This window comes from Labeo rohita, chromosome 5, assembly GCF_022985175.1.
Source record: "Labeo rohita strain BAU-BD-2019 chromosome 5, IGBB_LRoh.1.0, whole genome shotgun sequence".
In the NCBI taxonomy this organism is placed as follows: Eukaryota; Metazoa; Chordata; class Actinopteri; order Cypriniformes; family Cyprinidae; genus Labeo; species Labeo rohita.
Genome location: NC_066873.1, coordinates 34,228,627 through 34,249,157, shown reverse-complemented (window position 1 = coordinate 34,249,157; position 20,531 = coordinate 34,228,627). Strand labels below are relative to the sequence as shown.

General features: G+C 38.0%; 2 protein-coding genes across 4 annotated transcripts in view; one reads left to right on the top strand and one right to left on the bottom strand.

Moving 5' to 3' along the window:
* The first annotated feature begins 2,132 nt into the window (after window positions 1–2,132).
* On the top strand, window positions 2,133–7,380 carry sh2d1aa (SH2 domain containing 1A duplicate a). The gene is made up of 3 exons (XM_051110886.1): window positions 2,133–2,361; window positions 5,728–5,791; window positions 6,549–7,380. Exons 1-3 carry the CDS (start codon window positions 2,225–2,227, stop codon window positions 6,666–6,668), a joined length of 321 nt encoding a protein of 106 aa, XP_050966843.1. The 5' UTR covers window positions 2,133–2,224; the 3' UTR covers window positions 6,669–7,380.
* A 226-nt stretch (window positions 7,381–7,606) lies between these two features.
* The window catches only part of tenm1 (teneurin transmembrane protein 1), a 190,192-nt gene continuing 177,267 nt past the window's right edge, over window positions 7,607–20,531 (bottom strand). For 2 of the 3 annotated variants that reach the window (XM_051110878.1, XM_051110879.1), the window contains exons 28-33: window positions 19,258–19,548; window positions 17,297–17,687; window positions 14,160–15,380; window positions 12,352–12,494; window positions 9,722–10,479; window positions 7,607–9,469 (exon numbers count right to left, since the gene is read on the bottom strand). In XM_051110878.1, coding sequence (XP_050966835.1) covers window positions 9,397–9,469; window positions 9,722–10,479; window positions 12,352–12,494; window positions 14,160–15,380; window positions 17,297–17,687; window positions 19,258–19,548 — 2,877 coding nt within the window. In that variant the 3' untranslated portion in view covers window positions 7,607–9,396. Of the gene's footprint in view, window positions 10,480–12,351; window positions 12,495–14,159; window positions 15,381–17,296; window positions 17,688–19,257; window positions 19,549–20,531 lie in introns of all 3 variants that reach the window. The other variant, XM_051110881.1, reaches the window with a different exon arrangement.

Here is a 20,531-nt window from a genome sequence, read left to right as displayed (position 1 = left end):
AGATTCTTGTCATAAATTCAAAGTAGTTATTGTGTTCTTTGTAGAACCCTTGGGTGTCCAGTGGGGCAGGACCCCTGCCATGTTGATTTGTTCTCTGACTGACCATTTCAGTGTGGTTAGAGTTAGTTTTGGTGGTGGGCTTTGATGATAGCAACTAATCGGAAAGCAGTCTGTTAGAGCCATGTAAGTTTGACTGTTTTTGAATTTTAATTCAGGATTTAATTGTTGACATGAACTGTGTTTTAATATGGTGTTGATGTACATAAGTGATGACTTCTATTTTAAAAGGAAGCTCGGTATAGTGAGTGGCTAATTGGAACCAGGTGTGGATAAAAGTAGCCAGAGCCTACAGCTTTTGACCAAACTGTATCCACCTTATTTTTCCAATGCGGAAGTAAGCTGTTTTCTGGTAATGTGTTAGACGTCCGGTTCATAATCCACCATAGGGAAATAACGAGAAGTATATCGAAGTGCAGTAAACGGTAAAACAGTTTGCACTACAAACCAGTGTGTTCATAATTAAGATAATACATTAAAATAATATGGTAAGACACACCAGTTTGCAATATCAAGCAGCAAAACAAGCTTTTTGTGCAGCTATTTTTAGTGGCATGAGACCGGAAGCCAGACACAAAAAAATTACAACTGGCTGCACTCTTATGGAAAAAATAAGGTGGATAGCGTGTTTTCTCGTTACATCATCAAACCGGAAATCAGCCATTGTGGTGGCACTAAATGTAAACGGTTCTATTGAACCTAATGGTGCATGGCATGGGTTTAAAGAAAAAAAGAAGAAACGAACGTAATTCACTGTCAGGATAAGAAATAGAAGGAAGAATTGTCAGCTTGTCACTCCACAACAAAGGAAGTAATGATTGAATGAGCGGCCTGCGGTCCCCACAATGTTTAAAAATTATAAAAAATAGTAAATGATGTTTATCTGAGAGTGTAACGATGCAAACATGTTTTCTGTGAGGGCTAGGTTTAGGGTTAGGGTTGGGTTAGGGGATAGACAATATCGTTTGATCAGTATAAAATCTGTAGAAGTCTATGGAAAGTCCCCACAATTCACAAAAACAAAGGTGTGTGTGTTAGAGAAACTCTGGTAACCTGGAACATTTTGAGTGCTTTTTGTAGCCCATGCCATAAGTAATTTTGAAACAACAAATTAGTTTTATAATTATCATAGCATATTTATTTGTCATGCCAACAAAGTTTTTTTAAGCATAAGCTTTAAAACACACACACACACGTTTGTTTTTGTGAATTGTGGGGACTTTCCATAGACTTCTATAGATTTTATACTGACCAAACAATATTTTCTATCCCCTAACCCAACCCTAACCCTAAACCTAGCCCTCACAGAAAACATGTTTGCATCATTACACTTTCAGATCAACATATTATTTTTAATAATTTTTTAACATTGTGGATACCGCAGGCCGGTCCCCACAATGTCAAAAATTTCAGGTTTTACTATTCTTTTGGGGACATTTGGTCCCCACAATGTAGCAAGAACAAATACACACACAAACTGGAAAATCCTAATGATTGAAACATGGTACACAGAATTATTTAAACTAGCAATAAATAAAATAGTGAAATATATATTTTTCGTAACGTTTAAATTAAAAAGAACCAAATTTTGAGGACCTGAAAATCATGAGACCTTCACTACAATGGGACTGCAGCGCCCCCCAGTGGACACAGTGATCTAATGCAGCATCTCACTTGTAATTGTGGACTGATACCGCTACAACGCTAAAAAGTTTAAATGCTAAAATGTTGTCACATTTCACCTTACGGCAACATTGTCATTACCATTACCCATTTCAGCACTTAAAATGAAAGTGTGTTTCATGAGGCGATATGTTGAAACAATTTTAAAATGTGAGAATAAAACTAAGGTTTTGAAGCTGCTGGGAGTAGGAGGGTTTTCAGTAATAAATAACAAATATAATGTGGCTATACAGATCGTAATGCAGGCAAACTGATTCGTCTATATGTATAAAAATGGTAAATTGTATTTACCACATACATACTGTTTTTCTTAGAAACACATACAGTATGCAAGTCAGAATGTATCAAAAAGATATCTGCAGCTGATCCTAGATCAGTTACATTCACTTAAAGCTTCTCTTCACTTCCTTTACAGCTAAGGTCAACTCTTGTGGTGTGTTGTGTGTATATGTTTGTATGTAACTGCTAGAGACAGTGAGACAGAATGGAGGATCTGGCAGAGTATCATGGGCCCATCAGCAAGAGGCAAGCAGAAGAGATCCTGAATGAAGCAGGCAGAGATGGCAGCTACCTGATTAGAGACAGCATGAGCGCTGCGGGATCTTACTGCGTGTGTGTGCTGTGAGTAACATTACTGCATTCTGAGTAGCATTATGTGCCGTAATATATAATATAATACCGTTGTTTTCCTCCAGTGGGTTGTGACCAAAAATGTATTACTGGTCTGGTCTGGTTTTGCAGGGGGAAACTAATGTCAAAGTCTGTGTGTTCAGCTGAGGACAGCATACTAGCATACTACTCTTAACATTTTTGCCATGTAAATATATGGTAAAAAAAAAGTGTTTAGTTCCAATTTCAGTCCATTTGTGACAGGGCTAAAGAAAACACAACTCAGAATAAATTACAGTCTTATTTGCAAAAAGGCAAATTTTTGTATGATTAAAAAAAACTTTTGTTTCTGTGTGGCTTTGCCACTTCTAAAATAAAACCACTTGAGAACCACTATGCCACTACTTTGTGCTGCTAACACATTTGTAGGTAGGTTACATATGCAAGTAACTTGAATTGAGTACTGAATGAATGAGTACATTGCATTAAATGTAGTTCACATGCTGTGATTTACATTACTGATAATGTCATATGTAATTGGTCATTGTTGCAAAAATGTACCCCTTAAGGGTGAATACAGTTATTTGCGATAATGACTGATTATAGTTTGCCTATTATTGCCCAGCTGTTCATCAATACAAATATGGATATGAATTATTGATGTGTTTTAATAATACTATAATCTGTTAAGACTCTTTCGTTAAGACAAAATAAAGCAATTAACCTAGCAACAAAAAGAACACTGCTTCTAAAATACAGTTAAATTCATACTTAGGCACTGCAATAACTGAGACTCAAGATGGAGTATGGAGTAATTTTACAAAAGAGTAGTTTTAGTTGAGTACATTCTTGCTGGTGCAATAAGGGAGACATATGAAAGTAGTCCCGATTTCTTAGTGATATAAAGTGTTGCCATGAGCAATGCAGATCGGTTGATCAGCGTCAATGACCAATCAAGTATATCGAAGATCCGTGTAATAGTGCTCTGGTAATCCACCATTTTCCTGAAAGGGGAAGTGTTAGTTACCCGACTGGAACGATGCTTTACACTTCTGGTTTTTGGTGTTTCTAGCAAAATTAACGTATTTTCCGAGACGACAATATGTTAAACTTCTTAAAAACTTTGAAACTTTAAAAAGCACATGGCGCCACATTTTCATCACTTTACAGTGTCACTTGGCCAACTTTTTTGGGAAGATAACATGAAGCGACGCGAGGTTTGCTGCATTGAAAACAGATGAGGGCACATATACAGCTCCCAATCGGGGCAAAGTGCCGGGAATTTTGTCCACATAATGATAAAAACAAACATTATTTTATAATTTCACACACAGTAGTTTAGCTTAAGTGCTGCAAGCCATGTTCATTTTGTGTTGTCATTGTTTATGCAATGCATACACTGCCGGACAGGGACAGATTTGCTGGTACGCACAAAAAGTACTTTACAGGAATTCTTTAAAGGGAACCCTGGGTATTAAGACTTATATAACTTAATATAACTATATTACCATATAAATGAGGCCCCTTACTAAAATATGTAGTAGAAAACCCATGAACGAATAACGTTACTTCCACATTGTTATACACATATTTTGGACTATGCGGTGTGCCATTATTTTTGATTACATAGAACGGCTGCGCTCGGTGAGCTACTGGCACTTTACTACGCTAATTCTACCTCAATACACCTACGGGCCATTTTTGATATTGCAGTTTTATTACTCTTCTGTATATATGCAGTGTTTATTTAGTTCAGCAACGGGCAACGTGCAGCAACAGTTTCAGTTCAGCTCGCGAAAGGTCCTTGCCTTGGAGAAAGATATACTTGTAAGTTATTGCAGTCTGTAAGCCTGTTATATGCTAAGCCAATGTGTATTCAGAGTTTTGTTGTGGTAGAAATAGCATAGCTCAGTGACAGTAGATCAGTGGTTCTCAAACCTCTCCATGAAGTACCTCAACACTGCACATTTTCAGTTAAATCAGACACACCCACTTCAGGTCTTACAGTCTCCACTAAAGAGCTGACGAGTTGAATCAGGTGTGATAGATGAGGAAGACATAAGAAATGTGCAAGGCTGGGGGTACTCAAGGACAGGTTTGAGAACCACTGCAGTAGATCACAAAGCGCAACCGTTCTACATAATCAAAATGGTGCCCCCTATAGTCCAAAATATGTGTATACAATGTGGATTTTTTAAATAACATAAATCTTTCATGGGCTTTCTACTACATATTGCAGTAAGAAACCATTCATGCTCCATTAAGCTATACAAGTCTTAATACCCAGGGTTCCCTTTAAGCTTATTGCTGTTACTGTGGCAGCCAACCATAGCACAGCTTAACCCTGCACACATTTTTATATTAAGCTATATTAAAAAAGTTAATTAAGTTTAATTAAGTCGATCTTTTTCCCGTTTTAACATGGATTAAACCCAAATGGATCGGTTACTCAGGAAAAAAGGTGGATAGCTACAATACTTCATCAGGGTTTGTGCTGAGTTTTTAAAAATCAAATGTAAAACTATTTAAGATCTTTTTTATGATCTGCACAAATAAAATGAATATCACAAGCTGTTACATAACCATTTCAAAATAAAGCAGGTATCTTACATTTTTTACCTACGTCAGGTGTGTCCAGTCCTGCTCCTGAAGAGTTTAGCTGAAATCCAATCAAGTACACCTGAACTAGCCAGTCAAGGTCTTACTAGTCATACTAGAAACTTCCAAGGTGTTTAATTAGGGTTGGAGCTAAACTCTGCAGGATAGTTGCCTTCCAGGACTAAGTTTGGACACCACTGACCTACTCAATTAAAGTACTACGGTCCAAATTCAAAATATATGAGTCGTTTCTCCTGCCCTCTCCTGCCCTCTCCTCCTCCGACTCAATGCTCACGTGGCTTGCCAGATTGAGCACAGGCAGAATGAGCGCAATTAACAATGGAAGACGAGGAGACTTACACTGTAGGTTGATTGAAGTTTCAATGTGACTCTTGTCATAGAGCTATGAATGCCAAGAATTTTTAGGTCGGGTAAAATCTGTGATCTTTGGCAACCCAGGGTTTCGAAATACTGTTGGGTAAAGTGGCAGCAGGCAGAATCACACAAACAAAAAATAAAACAGACATTCCGACACAGAATGCATATTTTAAAGTAGAATAACCAGCTATTTGGTAGAAACAAGTATGCGAATTTAGCATGTCTCATAAATATTTGTAAGCATATTACAGTGTTTTTAAGCTTTAGTATAGTAAAAAAAAAAATCACATACAGCAGCGTTAAACAGGCTGGGGCACATATTCAGCTGCAAAACAGGGTAAATGTAAGTTTAAATACTATGCTGCAAATATATAATTATAATGACTGTGTGTAAATCTTCAGGTGTGATGGATGGGTTTACACCTACAGAGTTTTCAGACAAAAGGACGGCCTCTGGACAATAGAGGTATGGATAGATTATTGGACCTTGTCGTCTTTTCCTCAAGTGAAACTTGACATGTTTTAAATAAAAACATACTTCTGTTTGAATGCAGAGCTACACTATATACAGAAATACACAGCAGATTTTTTTTTCTCTTTGTGGTCAGTGTTTTGCATGTATTTATATCCTCAGTCACCGCATAAATTAACAGCCAGAAAACTGCCATGTACATGTTTCGGTATCACCCACACATCTCTTTTCAAGCGCATCAAGGAAATAGCAAGATGTGCAACTTGTAAACACACCCAAGATGCTGATAAACGTTTGCATTTTGGTTTAAATCCCAAAACAGTTTTCACTGAAATCATCCAAAAGGGAAGATAATGATCTATTTGACTAATTAATGACCAAGAGCCTTATAACATTAGAATGGCTTCTTTAAACCCTGTTTTAAACAGGTACTGGCATTGTTTCTCTCAGTGTAGATAAGCTTAAGTTTTCTTCATTTTATTTGACTGCATTGAACTTCCTGTAACTGATCAGTATCAACCACCAGCCACATGTGCGAAATACCACAAAACTTTTTTCATTACGTGTTTAAAAATGAAAAAGTTACACTCAACGGAAATGTGTCTTCTCGCACATGTCAGATGGTTGAACCACAAGTTTGTACATTTAATGCCATCCTTACCATCACTAGTAAAACGTACAATTTAAAGTTAAGGCATATCTTTGTATTTTTAAGAGCTCAGGAAGTTTTTAAGATTTTTTCTCTCTCCAGGTGGCTCCTGGGATGAAGGAAAGGCTCTTTAGGAAAGTCGAGAACCTCATTGCTGCCTTCAAGATCCCAGACCAAGGCATCTCTGTTCCACTTATGTATCCTGTAAACAAACCTAAATAATATCACACAAGTCAAAGCAAAGACCTTAAAACAGTTTCTCCGTGCTGTAAATTTAAACGGGATTGTCTTCTCTGGGGTCTCTTAACCCAAATGTAAATGGTAAGAAATGTTGTAAAAATCCTGTAAATTGTAAAAATGTTGAAAAGTATATTTAAGTGTATTAGATTCTTGTTTTTTAAAGAAATATACTTTTATAATCAAATCAATTTCAAACACAGAAGTAGCTGGAAATAATCCACAAGATATCGAAACATCAAATTCTTTGCTAGAATATATTAAATAATTGGCCTTCCCATTACATTATACATTACTCTGCTGTACACTTTCAGTCTGTCAACAAAACCCTGTTTTCTTGTGTAAGCCATACATTCAGTTATCCTCACCTCAGATATTATCAGCAATACAGATAACCAGTTACAGATCACTACAAAAACTAAACCCATGAGAGAAATAGGCCTTGAACAGAAGGTCAGATCCTTTCTGAGCTTAATAGGCATCTTGTGTTAATGAGGGTTTAGTAAATGTTTCAGTGTAAAACTTGTTTTAGACGATTCTACTTCTGGAACAGGAAACAACTGTTTTGTGGTCACCTTTTGCTAATTAATCTTCATTCAGTGACACAATTCCTGCAATAATGTAATCCAATTAATGTTAGAAACAAAATTGTCTTATGTGTAATTATATTTCGAGCCTTTTTGATGTTAAAAATAAAACAAACAAAATAATATGAATAATCTACTTTCTTTCTACAGTCACAATTAATATAAGTAGAAGAAAGTTCTGTCTGAATCGTTGTAATTCTTTGAACTGATATATATATATATATATATATATATATATATATATAAATTCCTCAGTGTTTGAATGAGGATCTTCAAACTTCAAGTCTTCAGCTGTCCTGTGCAGATAGTCACACATACTCACACACAGAAGGGTTACATTTGCATTTTTATTTATAAAAAGGCCACTGCCCAAAGTACTTTGTTTTTAAATAGGCATGTTAAACAAACTGCATTAATCTGTGTACATAAAGCCTATCCGCCAAATATACACCACAGGAACTTGTTTGGCCAAGGAGAGGACACTGAAGTTTTTTTTTAGTACTTGACTTTTGAGAGAGGATGATTTGATCATGAAAAAAGTTACATATTCCTTTTTCACTTCAGCAATGAGTGTGATTATGACGAAGATGCAAACTAAGACCAAAAGAAAAATATTTCCGCCACAATTTTTTTTTTCATCGTGCAACATAATCGTACTTCGATCGAAATGAACATCTGCAAAATGTCGGAAACGTAACGTGCCTTCAGAGCACCTCTCACGCGAATCTGTTCATATTTGCACGCCCTAAAAATTCAGTCTAATGCATTTATCTCTTCACCTTATATTCAGTGCAAATATATATCTCAGATTAAGATTACAAAGCTTGATGGTACAGCATATCCACAGAATTCACAAGAAAATACATTTACTCCTAATTCTCTTGAGTGTCGTGTATAAATAGTCCAGTATCTATAAACAGTCTACAATAGTCCATTGATGATATACAAGTCCATATCGAGAGTCCTACACACAGAACGTCTACCCACAGTGCTGCAGACTTTAATAGTTTGGAAAAGACAAAAATACCGTTCTTCAGCAGGTGATTCTTTCATTTCCCTACGTATCTTCCTCCTCAGGCCTCCTACTAGTTTCAAGAGGGATCAGAAAAAAGAAAAAGGACCTGTCAAAGTACTGGAAAAATCCAAAACGCTGGAGCTTTGACACTCGCTTAGAAACCGAAATGACTAACACATCATGTGAGTTTCACATTAAGTGCACACCAAAAAAAAAAAAAAAAAAAAAAAAAACACAATAGAAAAAGAGTGAAGTCGCATGAGAACAAATTAAAAAAGAGCAGCATATTAACTGTAAACTGGGACATGTGTTTACATCCTGGGGTCTGTTTACAAGAATTCACCTCGCAGGCATATTAGCATTCACGTTTTTTGGCTCCCGCTCACCAAACCCCTCCCCTCCGAAAATAAATAAATAAATAAAACCTAAAATAAAATAAATAATTGCATATAACTAAGGCATGTGACGAATACTGAAGTTGAGTATGTACGATATGTCTAAGCCCGTTTCATGTGATCGTTTCTAGCAGACCAGGAAGGCACAATTTCCACATACATAATATTTTTTTGATTTCTACATTTGGAAAAAAATGAGTTGAACTGTACAGTTTCAGCAAAAAAACAACAAATTTGTATTTCCACAGCAGCGGCGTAATTCTCTCAGCTTCGTCAACACTGATTAAGCAGAAACAACACAAGATGGTGGTAAGCTCTTGCCAAGACTCCAAACACTGTGAATCTCTCGCAGCCCAGGGGTTAAGTTTTGTGACAGTTTTGAGTCAGATACTTCTCAAGGACTCCAGAAAGCTGCTGTGATGTGACAGTTCCTAGAGCTCCGTTGAAATGTCGGGCTTCCGGAAGGTCATCCGAACTGCGAGGCCTCTGCAATCCGTCTATGTAAATCCTGGAACGCAGATCGACTGGAAATTTGGAGAGAAACGTTTAACACGGAGCTCAATGAAATCACAAGGAAACCCCTTAGGTTTGCAAGATTTAATGCCATAACCAGTTTGACTCGACATTCCCATAAAGTCGAATGATTACTGTACACGCTCAAGTGAGAGAATCAGCATGTGTAGAGATGAAGACTCCTTAATGTATGCCAAGAACAGTCACAGGTGAATCGTTCTCTGCGCCCTCAGATTGGCAAGCAAGGCTCGTTCTTTTGTAAGAACGGTTAAGCCACTGTAAAACAAGAAAGACTTTCAACAAAATCTACCTAGTGAAACCGAAAAACAGGAATCCGAACTTGCTAAGAGTGCATAAACGAATGCAAAATCAAAAACAATACCATCATTTGTCACATTTTAAAGGCAATAGAGTCTTTCTCGCTTCGTTTGGTTGGGGTTCTAGAAAAAGCTGAAGAGATATGTGGTAGCTTGGAGTGTATAAAGGGGTGTGTAGGCATGTAGAGGTGTGCTGAGGTGCCGCTGTTACCTGCGACCAGTTTCCACATGTCTGATCAGGTGAATGTTGAAGGGGCTGTCTGCTAGCTCAGGGTGTTGTTCAACAGGTAGAGCGTAGAACCCATCATACCCTGAGACGCGGCCCTCTGCGACCAGCTCATCCTTTTCTTTCTCAGTCCATGGCAAACTTCCGCCCTCCCCCTCCAGGACACGCTTCTGCTCCCATAGCCACGCCCCCTGCACAGCTCGTATTCGCGCCGCCTCTAGCACACGTGTGCGCTCTTCCTCCGGCGTTGCTCCGTAACGAATGTTAAAGCTAAGCGCCCCCTGCTGGAGCACAATGTCAGCGAATCTACGCATTTCCCCTCCAACCATAGCACTGATCTGGGACACCGAGACGTTTACGCCGTTCTCTAACACTCGGACTCCGCCTCCGGCTCCGCCCCCAGCCACTCCCAGATCTGCCTCCAGTGGGCCGGACTTGGTGAAATAGTGCGTGTCACGGCCCTCCACGGTAAAATGGAGGCCACGCAGGTATATAGCACCGTTTAGTACGGCCGCCACACGACGGCTGTCTTCGCTCGCCACGCCGATGATCTCAGTCGCCACCACTCCATCACGGATGGCGAATTTTACACCTTTGCCAAAAATTGAAGAAAGGGCAGAGAAAATGGGCCTGCGGCCCTGGCGGCCACCAATTTTCCCATTGGCTGGCGTCATGGGGAGGCGATCCAAAGAAATGAAGTTTTTCAAGTGCTTCTGAAGGTCACACTGGATGCCGAGTACAATCTGAGGTGAGGGGAGATGTTATGAAATAGTTACCATGAGTGTTGTATGATGCACAATATTAAAGAGCAGGTCATATGGGTTTTCAAAAAATATCTTTTTGCGGTTTTTAACATAGCTATCCTTCAATGTAAACAGTCCGCAAAGTTGTTAATCAAAAAGTGCATTGCACATAAAGATCAAAAGAAAGAGTCGACTCAGAGTCACCTTAATTTTTATATTTTCGAATCTCTTGCCTGTTACCGATCTACGCCACTAGTTAACACATTAGCTTAATCCACGATACCACTGCAATACAATTCAAACTTTTTGTTGTGTGCACGTCATTTTACTGAGGACTGCTTCTCTAATCTTGGCTTTTATTTTCTTTGGATTCTAATCTTTTTTATTTGGACTAACAAGCATCTCTGAACCATAGTCTGTAAGTACGACTGATACTCTATGAGTACATTCTCATTTGAGTGCTCAAAATATCAAGTTTTTTAATGCTAATATGTGATGTATACCTAGTGCAGCTTTAGGTTTCCCAGTAAACCATGATATTACTGTCTTGCTGAAATAATACTGATAATTTGCTGTGAACCCTCTATTTCCTAAGAATGTGTCGATTAATGTAGACTGTTGTTGATCTAATTACTTTGTTTAATAATAAAGATTGTAGACATATTTTGTTTTACAAACTGTATTGTTTCATCACAATGTTAGCACTTGGTTAACGTATCCACCGTTATTGTTTTGTTAAGTGTTTACAAACTTTAGCTATGGGCACGATTCATTTGCACAAGTCAAACAAAATGTTTTTATGTCATTATATTAACGGATTGGAGCACTATATTATTGTTTTATGTAAAGGTGCATGCTAGGGTTGCCAGGTTGTCGCAACAAAACCTGTCAAATTGCTACTCAAAACTAGCCCAATTGCATATCGAGGGGGTTCCCCCGTTAAAAGTTGCATTCCGGCATGTAAAATACACGCTTTTTGTCAGGCTTCCCCTGGTAAATTCGCATTCCAGGAGTTAAATATGACGTTACTGGGGTTGCCTCAACCCCGCAACATCAAAAACAATCGCTGACTTGGCAACACAGATGGTAGTGCTCACTAACTTGCTCAAGTACTCCTCTTTGTGCCAATCACAATAGACTTGGCCAGCTGACCAATCAGAGCAGAGTAGGCTAATGGAAGGGAGGGGTTTACAGACATTACACTCAAAACAGATTTGAACAAACTGTTTTGAAATCATGGACAAATGACTATGTATAAATGTATTTTCTGGGAAAATTACAATGTTTTCTGACCTTAGATGCACTTAAACCTGTTGTAGGGGACTCTAATACAATATTTAGGACACTTAAAAAAAACTATATGACCTGCCCTTTTAAAGGATTTTAAAGGAATAGCTTATGAACAAATTAACCAATGCAACTGAATGTTGAACTTGAACTGGTCATTTCATTCAGGTTTTGTAAACTGAATCAGTGGTTTCACTGAAAAGATTTGATTTACGAAGTGTGTTTCATTCACAAATTGGACACTGCCAAGGCGAGAACACTGTTAGCTTTTGTCACTGTCACTGTTTGAAGTGGGCTTGGTGTGTCCCGGCCTTAAGACAAGGTTACTCAAATCCGTTCCTGGAAAGCCACTGCCCTGCAAAGTTTAGCTCAAACCCTGATTAAACTCACTTACCTGTGATTTTCTAAGGATCCTGAAGACCTGAAGATGAGCTTGCTCAGGTGTGTCTGATTAGGGTTGGAGCTAAACTGTGCAGGGCATTGGCCCTCCAGGACAAGATTTGATGAACCCTGCTTTAAGGCTAGACTAAATGGAATTCTAAAACATTGTGTTGAATACTGTGCTGTGGAAAAACCTCAACTCACCTTGCTGGTATCCCATGTTTGTGTGCGGATCTGTGTGGCCATCATCTCGTACGTTTGCTCTGTGTTCTCTACCTTTGGTTTGGAGAACCCTGGAACCACATTATGAAGCTGGAACCCAAAGAGCTGCAGCCAGCTACTGATATCTGCACAGAAACATGCAAAACACAATAAAGCTGTTTAAGATTTGTGTTATCATGAAGGCCTCAAAGTTTTACATTTATTTAACTTGCTGATCATGGTAAAAAAATTACAAAAAGAACTGTTCTTCTCATGTGAATACCATGTCAAAAAAACATGAGCTACATAAAAGAGCAGAACAGAACAAAGGATCGAGAGTGTGCATTTTTTACAGTGTGACTAACCAAAAACATTTAGCACGATTCCCCTTAAGATTCAGCAAGACTTTGTATAATATATGGAAAACATCTGCATATTAAACTAATCTTTTTGTTTTTGTAGCTCATTTTGCATTCAACAGGAAACTAGCAGTTTAACAAAGTGCAGGACCACTCTAAAACGGAGTTGACCCTGGGGTTATGAAGATCTTGGTGTAATGCCAACGTAGCCTCGAGCAAGTCACTCGACCCTAGTTAGCTTGAGGGATGCTGTCCTAGTAATTAGTCTACAGCAAGTTGCTTCGGCTCTAACTAATGAATCTCAGCTCTGCCATGTGCTATTTCTCTGCTGCTCATTTCCCCTTAGGGAAATGTCACTGGCATAAAAGCACAATCACAGCTCACAAAGCCAAACCAAAAGCATGACATTTGTTTCTCCTGACTGGCTGTCACCCCCTACTTCTAATTTCTACACAAAGTACAAGTGAATCCGACGGACACTCCAAGTTAGCCAGTTAGGGAAAAGGTACCCTGAAGATTTTAGTTTAGTTAACCTATCAAATACATTCGAAGTGGACACTTAAATGGTCACAAAACTACTACTGTCAATCTAATTAATCACACATTCATTCTGAAATTACTCGTGACTAATCACAATTATTCCCACCTAGCATTACAGTTTTTAAATATGCTTTTATATTGCAACAATTTCACAAATTAATGTAAAAACAACATAAAGACAGTACATTTTTAATATTTGTTACATATTTTTTTATGACTGTAAAGTATCAATGATACCAATATTACTGATGTCTCTAGTAAATTGTAGCCATTCACTATAGCCATTAGAGAACTATCAGCATTACAGTATAATTGAGAGGTATTAATTTAAACATTTATTTACACTATAAAAAAATAACAACTTCCAATTTAATCAAACTTAAAACAATCTTCACATATACCCATTATTTACCTATGCTGTTCAGCAAGTAGGAAATATACAGAAACTGAATAAAGTTATCAAACACTAAATACTAAACTAAATACAGATAAATTCTTAAAGTTAAAGAAGTTATTGATTTCCTCTTTTATTGTTTGCTCTTTGACTAACAGACATCACAGCAGCTGGGTTATTAGGTTATTTGGCTGCTATTACTTTAAGAGCTGCTGCTGCTAAGCGAGACGCGGATCTGACGTGCATGCTTGTACATTAATTTGTGCTTTAATATGAAACGATACAGGCTACAGCATGAGCTGGCGAATTTGTGCGTGCAATTGAAGCGCACACGCTACAAGCACAGACTAAATAAATGCACAAAAAAAGAGACAGAAGCAGCAGCTGTGAGTAGGGTGGCTAATCCTAGCCCCGCCCCTGGGTTAAATATTTTTAACACCGTTAAACTGGAAAAATTAATCACCTGCGTTAACGCGCTAATTTTGACAGCACTACATAAAACAAAACTTCATTCTTACCAGTTGTGAACTTGGTTATATCCTGTAGGTTTCCCAGAGGGTAGTTGTTTCTAAATGCATACAAATTAAATGGCTTGGGATTCACACTCAGCTCCGCCCACAATTCGTGATTGGGCGTTGTCCATCTTCCAGCTACCACGTCGTAGTCACGTCGACCAAGATGCACCAACCGTGTGAAGGAGTCATAGAGGCCACCTTGAAATCCAAAGACGAGAGGAAAGGTGGGATTGGAATCTCTGTAAACATCTCCATACGGCGTGTACCGAATTTCCTTCACCACGTGGCCGCGGCTACTGAAAACCGCAAGAGGAGTTCCAGCATTGTCACATGCTATGTAGAATTCCTCGCCGCTGCTCATTTCCATTGCAATGAGGTGACCCTGTAGGTCATAATAGAGGGAGGTGATCTCCGAACTACTGTGGTTGTATAGATGCGTCACCCGTGTTGGTTCCATCAGATCAGCGTAGAAGAACTGCAGCTGTGATCCGTCACTATTGCGGCTGGCCACTCTCCTCCCGAGCCCATCGTAGCGGTACCACACCCTCTGTCCACTGTCCCGGTCATAGGCACCCAGCAGAAGTCCATTCGAACCGTAATCGAATAGCAGGTTGCCTCGAAGGCGCAAGAACCCATCCTCATCAGTGCGGTACTGGATTTCTCCAAGGCGCGTGATGCGGTCGCGGAGATCGTAGCGTAGCGGTGTCAAACGTGCACTGTTACCGTGACTCAGCAAGTTGATGTTTCCATTTAGGTCGTAGCTGTAACGCCACTGCGGGCGCTCATTTATGGCAACCGTCTGCAACTGCCCATCCGCGTCATACTCGTATGCATACCGTGTGATGTTGCTGTCCACGCCAATGCGAATATCGCAATTCGTGACGCGTCCCATGCTGTCGTACTGCAGCGTCATCCAGTAGGCGATGGATTTCAGAATCTCATACTGAACCTCGATCACTTGCCCATCTGGGTTGAAGATTTTAGTGTGCTTCATTGCATGCGTGGTGATGACCTGGTTCAGGTCGTAGTTGATGACGCTGAACTTCCCAAACTGTTCGATTCGCCCCGACACGTCCACGTAGCGGTAGAGGTCAATCGGAAGTGGCGTTTCGTTGATCATAGCTTGCATGCTGGTGACCCTGAAGTTGTTGTAGCTGTAGTCGAAGCGTGCGTTTACCAATCCTTCTTCACTGAAACGATATATTTGTCTACTCACCAGAGGACCTGAGAAATAGAGAGAATGAGAAGTTAGCAGAGAGCCACACAGAGGTGAGTTTAAGCATGAGTCAGCTGTGCCACAGTGTGAGATAGGATGAGCTCTCCCACTGTCAGACGACTGATTGTGATTCAAAGCGCTTTTAGATCAGCCAAGCGGGAGGCGAGTGCAAGCGAAGTGACTAAAGGAAGATTAAACGTCAGCCTGTAAGTTTATTGGTGCAAGAGTATAACCTGTTTACCTGTCCAACCGCTCACCCATCTTACTTGAGTCTCTGTCTCATGGGATTATCACCTCACCTGATTATTTGCGCAAAGATGCCATGGTGCTACTTGTCTCTCTGCTAATTGATCTAAACATTTCACCTAGCTACCGGCTACAGCAAAACTTGATAAATATGTGAAAAAATCAAATTACCTGGCTTTCTGTCAATTAGGGCTGACTGGTGTGACAGTACATATAATGTGATGGCAGAAATGTGTCAGCCAGTAGAGATTTTGCTATACTGTTTATACTGTGCTAGATATATTTGCGTGGCTATTAGTGTGTGTCATTTTTAACGTATTTCTTTCACTGGATTAAAGTGTGGAAGGCTGTGTGTGGAAACTTTTTTTTTTTTCAGAATTGTGTGATAAAAACTCACTTTTTTCCTCAGAATTACATGATATAAACTCACAATTGTGAGAAATAAAGTCAGAATTGCAAGATAAAAAAAAATATTTTTTTACTTTTTTCTCACAATTGCAAGTTTATATCTTGCAATTCTGACTTTTTTTCTCAGAACTGTGAGATATAAACTTGTACTTGCGAGTTATAAAGTCAGAATTATGAGATAAAAGCTCTGAACTTTGACTTTTTTCCTCGCAATTCTGACTTTTTTCTCAGAAATGTGATATAAACTCGCAATTGCAGGTTATAAAGTGAGGACTGCGAGATAAAAATTCACAATTTCAAGAAAAAAACAACCGAATTGTGAGTTGAAAACAACTTTGATTTTTTCCTTGCAATTGCGAGTTTACATCTTGCAATTCTGACTTTTTTTTCAGAATTGAGATATAAACTCACAGTCAAAAAGAAATAGTCAGAATTGCGAGATAAAAACTCACAATTCTGACCTTTTTCTCAGAACTGTGAGATATAAACTCACAATTGTCCAATTCTGTCCAATTCAAGTCCAATTCTGAGGGGGAAAATGTTCTCAGAATTGTGAATTTATATCTCACAATTCTGATTTAGTAACTCGTATTTGAGACAATACACTCGCAATTCTGAGAAAAAAAGTCAGAATTGTGATTTTGTATAATGTAATTCTGTGAAAAAAAAGAAGTCAGGCTTGCGAAATGCAAACTCAATTGAAATGAAAAGTCAAAATGACTTTTTTTAATTTTTTATTCAGTGAGAACTGGCTTCCATAAAAAAGGACACCACATTGTTATTAAAATAGAAACCAATTTTTTGGTGAATTTACGACAAAAATAATGATATCATGATAAGTTTCAAAAAGTCATTTAAGAAAGAAATATTTTGAGTAAAAATGACATTCCATTAACGATGTGATAATATCATTTTAATTAAAACTAAACATCCAGCCAGTCTGATTCACTAAAACAGAATCAACTTATTAAAGTCATTGGTTTGGTAATCATACTATACTGATTGTTCTGTATGTTCTTTATTCAAAGTAGTCATTTGTTTGGTAAGATTGGTGCATGTTTTTGATTTACTAGAAAAAAAAAAGTGATACTGACACTGATTGACAGTGATTTGGAAATAACATGTCAGATAATCAGAATAAAAAGCCGTTTCCAGCTCTTTTAATGTATATCATAATATAAAATTTCTCACACTGTGATACAAAATTCTGGTCACACCGCCCACCCTGCTGTCAAAGTGTCTGTCAGATAACATTATCAAAGTGTTGTACCTGTCTGTCTGTAGCGGATGGTGCAAACGAATCCTTCGTGCATCAGGTGGATGGTTTTAACAGCACCTGTTGCCTCATCGTAGGTGAAGGTAACAAGTGTTGAGTCATAGAGGATCTCAGACAGCCGGGCCACTCGGCTGTATTTGTAGATCACATGCCTGCCTGTACCTAGGTACAGGCTCTGGAGCAGGCGCCCATCGTGGGCGTAGTCCTGCGTGAAGCTGGAGGTGGGTGAGTCAGGTGGGGTGTAGGTGTTTCGGTAGTAGCCCACGGATAGAGAGGTCTGCAGGCTGTGTCTCACCATGCTGGGGAGGGTGACTGACAGCAGACAATCTGTCTGATCGTACTCAAACGTATAGCGGCGCTGACTGTGTAACAACAGCTGGACAGACTGAGAGAAGGAGAAGAAATGGGAAACACATCGAAAGACCATTTAGATTGGATTTATATGGTAACACTTTACAAGTGCATTAGTTAACATTAGTTAACTACATTAGTTAACATGAACTAAAATGAACAACACTTCTTCGGCATTTATTAATCTTAATGTTAATTTCAGCATTTAATAATGCATTATTAAAATCACAAGTTGTGTTTGCATTAGTAAATGCACTGTGAACTAACATGAACAAACAATGAACGACTGTATTTTTTATTAACTAATAGTAACAGATAAATAAATAGTGTAATAAATGTATTGTTCGTTGTTCGTTCATGTTAGTTAATAAATTAACAAATATTAACAAATGACACCTTATTGTACAGTATTACCACTTAAACATACCAGTTGGCAGGTGAATCTCATGAAAACATGTTACATTAAACACCAAAATCAAAACAACACAAACAAGAAAAAAGAACAAACAAAACAACAAAACAAAACTTATAATAACCATGAAATGTCCAGGCATTTTTTGAGATTCTTATTTTTTCTGTGCATGAAAAAAGTAAAAAAATTAAAATTAAAACCAAGAAAATTAACTATAAATAAATACATGTTAAGTACTATTCTTTAAACATACAATTTAAATAATTTAATTTAATATTGATGTATAATAATGGAACATTGATTTTTCCATTATATTAAAGAGAAGTTATTTCCCCCACTATGGTAATGATTTGGGCACTTAATGTTAAAATAATAATAATAATAATAATAATAATAAAGTTAATAAAATAAGCTAAAATTTAAAATATTAACATAAAAAATATAAAACAAAATAAAAATAAAATAAAATTACTTTTTCAACCCATTTTAGGGTGAAAATATGACCTGGTTTTGACAGGTTTTTGAGTAGAAGAACCAGAAAGAGGAAAAAAAAAAAGAGAAAGATGATTTAGATAAAATTAAACATGTACCATTTGGCAGGTGAATCTCATAAAAAACATGACAAAATCAAAAAAACACAATCAAGAAAAAAGTCAAAAGTCACAATCAAACAAAATCAAAATTTATTTTGCTTAAAAACAAGGTATCATAACCATAAAGCATCTGAAAAATGTTCATTTTCCAAAAATAAACAAACTAAATAAAACAAGTTACGACTACTTTCATCTAGAGCTGCAAAACGACTTGTTGCGATTAATCTATTCAAAATAAAAGCTTATGTTTACATACTAAATGCATATTCGTTATGTGTATATATAAAAACACACAAATATGTATTTTTTTTTTAATATTTGTTTGTATGTAAACACTCGTATATATTTTATATATAAATATAAATATTTTACATATAAATCTAACATATTTTACCAATATTTACCAGTACCAAATCTAACATATATACATGTATGTGTGTGTACATACATAACATAAACTTTTATTTTGAACCGATTAATCGCGACTAATCATTTCGCAGCTCTACTTTCATCCCATTTTTTACGACCTGGACAGGTTTTTTTTTCTTTTTTGAGAATCACACAGGCATAGTTGCACCTCTCACACATACAGTACACACCTTCTCCAAGAAAGTGTAGCTCCAGATCTTCCCATTGGCCCAGGTCCGTGTGATGATACGTCCGTTATCGTAGTCTCTGCGCTCGGTCCAGTTACCTCTCTGTATGCTGGTGACCAGACCTTCGTTCGAGTAGGTTACTCGCACTTGATTGTATTTACTGGGAGTCCAGAGCACAGGCCTGCCCTTGTCGTCGTACTGAACCCGCAGGGTAAACTTACGATGGTCATCATATATCTTCCCGACCCGACTCTCTTGACTATAATCTATAGACAAGACGTTCCTGTTGTGAGCCTAAGCGAGAGAAGGGGATGAGAAAGAAGGTAAAACTTATGATCTTATTATATCAGAGTACACAGAAACGTGTGCAATAAAATTGGCAATAAAAGAAGAAAATTTCCTTCTCAGGGGCACAGAGGGAGACAGGGTTGCTGTTACAGCCGACATTATTCACCAGATACATCAATGAATTGACAGTGAGTCTGAAACAGTTTGAAGCTCCTGATTTCACTCTGTGATTCCGAGATCAAATTCCAGCTCTATGCAGATGAATCGCTTCGGCCGGCTCCCACCGAAAGGGGCCACCACAGAGTCTGGACCTTCAAGAAGATTTTGCTCCCATAAAAAGATAATGTCCCGTAGAGATGCCTGTTAGAATTTGCCTGAATATATTAGAGTCAGTAATTGAGCCGGCTGCCCTTTACGGCATCGAGGTGTGGCGTCCACTAACAAATTAGAAATTAGGCAAATGGGAAAAACATCCAACTGAGACCTTGCATGCAATATTCAGTAAAAAATATCTTAAAAGTAAATGGGAACACCGCAAATAACACATGCAGGGTGGAAATAGGCCAATAACATTAATTCACTGATCCCCGTATCATTATAAAACCCTGCAATGAGAAGAGTTGAGTAAAGAGAACAGACCCCTCGCTGAGCTGGTCCTGAGCTTTACAATTAATTGTACTAACATACACACACCCCCTGTGACCAAAGTAATTCCGTGAGCCTAATTAGAATAAACCAAATCACAAACACAAGCAAAACATGGTTATATCACATTTGGAAATATTAAGTAAAATGCAATGCTGTCTGGCCTTAAAATTGCTGGACTTTTTGTGCTAATATAGTCAGAACTTCCAACTTCTCGAAGTTGGGCTTCCAACTTGCAATAATCCACATCTGACTTTGAAAGAAATAAAACACTGTCCAGTGTGTCAGATATATATATATATATATATATAACAATTCAGGTCAGGTTCAAGGAGCACTGTGTA

Coding starts and splice junctions, on each gene's coding strand:
- sh2d1aa (XM_051110886.1), top strand. CDS start 2,225: ATGGAGGATCTGGCAGAGTATCATGGGCCCATCAGCAAGAGGCAAGCA. Junction 2,362..5,727: donor TCTTACTGCGTGTGTGTGCT/GTGAGTAACATT, acceptor GTAAATCTTCAG/GTGTGATGGATGGGTTTACA. Junction 5,792..6,548: donor ACGGCCTCTGGACAATAGAG/GTATGGATAGAT, acceptor TTCTCTCTCCAG/GTGGCTCCTGGGATGAAGGA.